The 5,786-nt window shown below is 35.1% G+C and overlaps 1 protein-coding gene across 1 annotated transcript in view; it reads left to right on the top strand.

The window, feature by feature from the left end:
• Nucleotides 1–891, top strand: part of LOC108686819 (glutamate dehydrogenase, mitochondrial-like) — a 3,373-nt gene extending 2,482 nt beyond the window's left edge. The window contains exon 2 of the mRNA XM_018192301.1: nucleotides 819–891. Coding sequence (XP_018047790.1) covers nucleotides 819–853 — 35 coding nt within the window. The 3' untranslated portion in view covers nucleotides 854–891. The remainder of the gene's footprint in view (nucleotides 1–818) is intronic.
• The last annotated feature ends 4,895 nt before the right edge of the window (nucleotides 892–5,786 follow it).

Below are 5,786 nucleotides of genomic sequence, written 5' to 3'. Positions count from 1 at the left end.
TAATAATATTCGGAAATTCAGAAAACAGCAATTTGCTGACATTGTCTGATAGTACAAATTCTGTATACAATTTGTTGCCTTTTTGTCGACAGTTCTGGGTAGTAAAACTCCACGAGTTTTAACGAAAGTTAACGCTCGAAGCGCTAGGACCAACGGTTTAAGAGATACCGTAATTTTTTGAATGTCTGATTCTGTTACATCTGAGGGACAAACGTTTTTTTAATATTACAGCAATTCTGTTGAGAGTTCTGGATAGCCCCAAGAGTTCTATCTATAAAAGTTATTATCATTTAAGACACTAGTATTAATGATTTAGAAGATATCGTGATTTTTCGTTCGTTTTGTGAAATTAGCACCCCAAATTAAAAAATTTTTTTTTTTTATGTTAATTCGCTAGAACTATTCTTAATTTTGGGCAGGAACTCCAAAACTCTTCGGGGTGCATTCGGAACTGTGATCAAAATTTCATTGTTTGAAAAAGAGATGCCAACTTCACAGAGATGTTATCGATCTCTATTTGTTTATGATTTGATACGTAACGAAAGGAAACGAAATTATACTACATTTGTTAACTAAGCTAGAAAATAATAATGATTTATTCGATTTCGATTTCGATTTCGATTTCTATTTGTTTATAACTTAATATTTAACAAAAATCTATGCGATTTCGATATTTAGTAAAAGGAGATGGAAATGAAATTTTATATAATACTTCGGTTTGATCAGGATAAGTAAGAAAGAAACGTAAACTGAAAGATATTAGATAATTATTAAAGTTGACTATTTACTTTAAGGTGAAAATAATATATATGTTCAAGGTGCGTCACTAAAATCCGGACAAATTTCAATTTAAATTTTTCGCTATATTATGCCAGAAGTTGTTATTGATGTCCGAGAAAGCCTGATGCTTCTAGTAAACAGTCATATTCTCAAAATGGCGATATTGAAACCAAGGAGTATAATCGAAGAGTCGCGATCATCGAAGGCGCTGGGTGCTCAGCAATGGAAATAACTCGGTTTTTTGGATACCCGAGATCAACTGTTTATGATGTTGTGACAAAATATACGGCTTTAACAGTCCAACGAAGGTTCCAATATGCCAGTGAGGAAGAGTCACTCAAAAGAACGCACCGCGAGGATCCCCGCAGTCGCTGAAAAGGCTCAAGCGTTGATTTCGGATGACCCAGGGCAATCGTTGCGAAAATTAGCATCGATTATTGGTGTAAGCGAGCGAACAATCGTCGAAATGCGGAGGATCTTCGATACAAATCGTACACATTAAAGATACGACAAATGCTCCTTGAGGCTGCCAGGACAAACCGAATTGCTCGCCTCGGCTCCCATTCTGGCCTCCTAACAGCTCGGATTTAAATACCAGGTGTATAAGCTTAAATCCGCTGTTTGCTAGGTGGCATTAATGAGCGTACAAAGCTACCCTGGGCACACTTTTTTTTATGTGTTTGACATCTGTCAACATTAACCACATCATCAGCAATTTCATACAACAACATACATTTTTTTCTTTGGTAATCATGTCTAATTTTTTGTTTAAAAAAAAGCATATGCGGGAAGCTTTTCTGTTTCAATTTGAAGAAATCGGCTGCCGAATCGCATCGAATGCTTGTGGAAGCTTATGGCGATAATGCTTTATCGGAAACAACGTGCAGAGATTGGTTTCGCCAGTTCAATGACGACAATTTTGACCTGAGTGACAAAAAGTGTGAAAATCGGCCCAGGAAGATTGAGGATTGTCAATTGCAGGCTCTTTTGGACGAAGACGATACCCAATCGCAAAAAATGCTTGCCGAGCAATTGGGTATTTCTCAAGCAGCCATTTCCATGCGGCTACATGCCATGGGGAAGGTTCAAAAGATCGGAAAATAGGTGCCGCATGAACTGAACGATAGGCAGATGGAGCGACGCCAAATTCTGCTTGCCAGACAAAAAAAAAGTCGTTCCTGCATCGGATTGTGACAGGCGATGAAAAGTGGATCTATTTTCAGAATCCTAAACGCAAGAAATCTTGGGTTGATCCCGTCCAACCATCAACATCTTCCTCAAGACCAAATCGCTTCGGATGGAAGACGATGCTGTGCGTTTGATCAGGAAGGTGTCATCTACTACGAGCTGTTAAAAAACCTAGTGAAACTGTTAATGCTCACTGCTACCACCAACAACTGATCAAATTGCACCATACTCTGAAAAAAGGCTGCATTATCGGAAAAGACATGACAAGCTAATTTTCCTCCACGACAACGCACCATCGCACACGTCAACAATGATCCAAAACTACTTGGAGACACTCAACTGGAAAGTGCTACCCCATCCCGCTTACTCACCAGACCTGGCCCTTCTGACTATCACTTGTTTTCGATGTCACTTGTCGTCGATGGGCCACGCGCTCACTGAGCGGCACTTCGATTCTTACGAAGACGTCCGAAAATGGCTTGATGAGTGGTTTGCCCTGAAAGATGAGGAATTTTTTTGGCGTGGTATATACAAATTACCCGAAAGATGAGAAAAATTTATAATTAGCGAGGGCAAGTACTTTGAATAAATTTGTTTTGTTCCTAGGAAAAAAAATGTGTTTTTCTGACTAAAAAATAGCCGCTTTAAGCTTATACACCTGACTTATACATATCCTTTCCTAACTCCTTTTTTTTCACTACCTTTTCTCTTTCTTTCCATAATTTTTTCAGCACTCTTCCTTTTGTCTAAGTCCTTTCATATTTTTCTTATCTCATCATCACCCATCCCTAACCTTTCAAAGCTTCTTGCTATTTCCTTACATTCATTAACATAACGTTCTAAATTATTTTCACTGCGTTAGAAAAAAGACCTTTCCTTTTCTTTTCCTAATCAGTATTTATTTTTTTCCTCGGATTCCCGCATCTTAATTTAATTAATGCTCTGACTTCATCCTCTCTTCTCATTTCCATATTCTTACTCCTCAAATAATTTGGTAACTTATTCTCAATTCCTATCTTTTTATATTTCTTGTTATACTTTGTCCTATCGATTCTTTCCCTTTCTCATTGCCTCTGTAAATCTCTTTCCCTATTTATTAAATTTTATGTGAATTTTTCTTGGCCATGATCTATCACTTCTCTAAATTCTATTCCCCATCCATTTCTGTTATAATACTTCTTTCTCTTCACATTATGTTTATTGTTCCAATCGAATTTTTATTTTTCCTCCTAATACTCTCTGACTAGATTACCAATATTTCCAGATTTAATCTTTTTCTCATACCTTCTTGTCCTTAAATTCCATCCCCTCTCCTTAAGTTTATCCATTACCAACTCACTCATAATTATGTACCTTGGAGTGCAAAAATCTAAATTAAAAATCCACTTCACATAATCCAACATTTTTTCTAACTCACCCTTTTTCTCCCAATCCCTCTACTTCATATGCTATTACACTCTGTGTTAAATATTTAAATAGCATCCCTCTCTTACTAAAATCGTACATATCCTTATATATGCTTTCCTCCAATCCTTATATCTCTCTTGCAACCATTTTTTCTTTGTTATTTAACTTTTTAATATGATTTTTGTAATTCCTCTTCCTATCTAAAATAAAACATAAATATTTAAATTCTTTGCCCTTATCTAGCTTCTTATTTCCCCATTTCCATTTCTCTTTCTTCCTTCCATAAATCATTATTTTCTTTTATATACACAGTTCCAGTTTCCTCTCCTCCAAGAATTTTCTGAACGTGCACATCATATCTCGCAACGCTTCCTTAAATATTAGCCGTCAAAATTAAGCCATCCGCATGCTAACGACCAGTCCCTGCTTAGTTCAATGCCTCCTATCCTCTTTTTCTCTAAATTATTATCCGCATTATATACGTTGAACAAAAGTGGACTCATCACACAGCCCTGCCTTACTTCTTTCATTATCCTGAATTGTTTCGTGTATCTTTGTTTCGACCTTATTCTCCATCTCTGCATACATCTTCTCTATCTTCCTTACCAAGTATTCACTTACTCCTTTGTCTCTTAGAATTTCTTATAGCTTATCTCTATCCATCTTATCGAAGGCAGCCTTTAAATTCGCAAACAACATATATATGGTACTTTTTTCTTGCCTTCTTCCTGATTCCTTTCTTTCTATCAAGTATGTCAGTATGAAAATATTATCCAACGTCTTCTTCTAAATCCAGCTTGATTATCCGGAATCATATCTTTTGTTTCCATTTCTTTTTCCAATCTATACCTTAATCTCTGCATATATTTTATACGCCGTGCGCAATAACGAGGTTTCTCTATAATTCGTTACTCTCTCTTTGTCTCCTCTTTTATATAATGTATGTACAGTTATATTGTCCTTCCAATCTTGCGGCATCGTGCCTACTCTCCACATTTTTTGTAATAGACATACCAACTTTGATCTTAACCCTCGCTTGCATATAACCGCTTGCATATACTTCCGTAGGTATCCTATCAATTTCTGTCGCCTTATTTTTTATTTTAAACAACGCTTTATTTATCTCTTCAGCTTTCAATTCTTCTCTCTTTCCTTCATTTTTTTCTTTTTCTTACATTATATGGTAGATCTATTCATGTCTTGTTCTTGTGTACTTCAATTTCATCATCTTCAATTCCTTCCAATAGCTTTAAAATATTTTCTCCATTTCTCATTCTTTATATAATATTATTCTCTTTCCATACTTTCTTATTTCTTTTCTTATTTATATACTTCCATATATTCGCCTCCTTCTTCAGCTTTTTCAGTTTCTTTTCTTTTACTTTCTTTTTTTCTTTTTGCTTTTTCTCTATATATATAATAAATCTCTATGTAACAAAGCTCCTCTTCTCCAGATATTTTTCCTTTTCTCTTTTTATAATACCTTTCTTCCATTTTTTGTATATCCTCTTCACCTTTCTTTTCTTCCAACTGATATTCCATGGTGCAACTGATATTCTATCAATCTTCTATCAATCTCTTCTTTCTTTTTATTTTCTTCTTTACTACATTATTGAATACAATCTATTTAATTTCCTCTCACATGACTTCTATTTCCTTATTTTTATTTTCCTTGCATTATTTAGCATCTCTCTGTAACTCTCTATTCTATATAATAATTTCTTTTTCCTTGGTGATGTATTTCTCTTCATTTCGATTCTCTTTAGCACTGTTTTCTTCTAGCCCGAATGCGCTTCTTTCTTCCAATGTCATGCACAGAGGCATGTGCATTTGAGTCCATTCTCTCATTGATGTTAAATTCTATGATCCTATCGCAAATTTGGTCATTAGCCATCATAAAATCTATAACTGAACTACTTGCGCCTGCATACGTACGTTCTCCCTTCCTCCTTTGTTCTATCATTCATAATATGCTATCCGTATCAATTCTACAAAATTATTACCTCTATTATCTATCACCTTATCTTTATTACATTTCTTTTCCTTCACCCTCTAAATCCTCTCTTCCTATTTCCCCTATTCTAACATTAAAATCACCTCTTATAATTTTTCTCCATATTTTCCTCCTTAATCTTTTCCACCTATATTTCCCAAATTTTTGCCTTTTTGATCTCCATATACTGATTGACTATATTCAACTTTTTTCTCTGATACAATTATACCTTCTCACTCTTTGCTGATTAACCTATCTTTATTACTCCTCCATCCTTTTCTATTATAAAACCATCTTTTATCGTACTTCTCTCCTTTTTCTCCTTTTTAGCACAACTGCAATTCCATACATGTGTCTTTGGTAACTTATCTTTAAGAACTTCCCATCCCTTTTCATCTAACTATGACACACTTAAAAT

Source organism: Atta colombica, unplaced genomic scaffold, assembly GCF_001594045.1.
Source record: "Atta colombica isolate Treedump-2 unplaced genomic scaffold, Acol1.0 scaffold190, whole genome shotgun sequence".
Lineage (NCBI taxonomy): Eukaryota > Metazoa > Arthropoda > Insecta > Hymenoptera > Formicidae > Atta > Atta colombica.
This window is presented reverse-complemented; position numbering and strand designations above follow the sequence as displayed.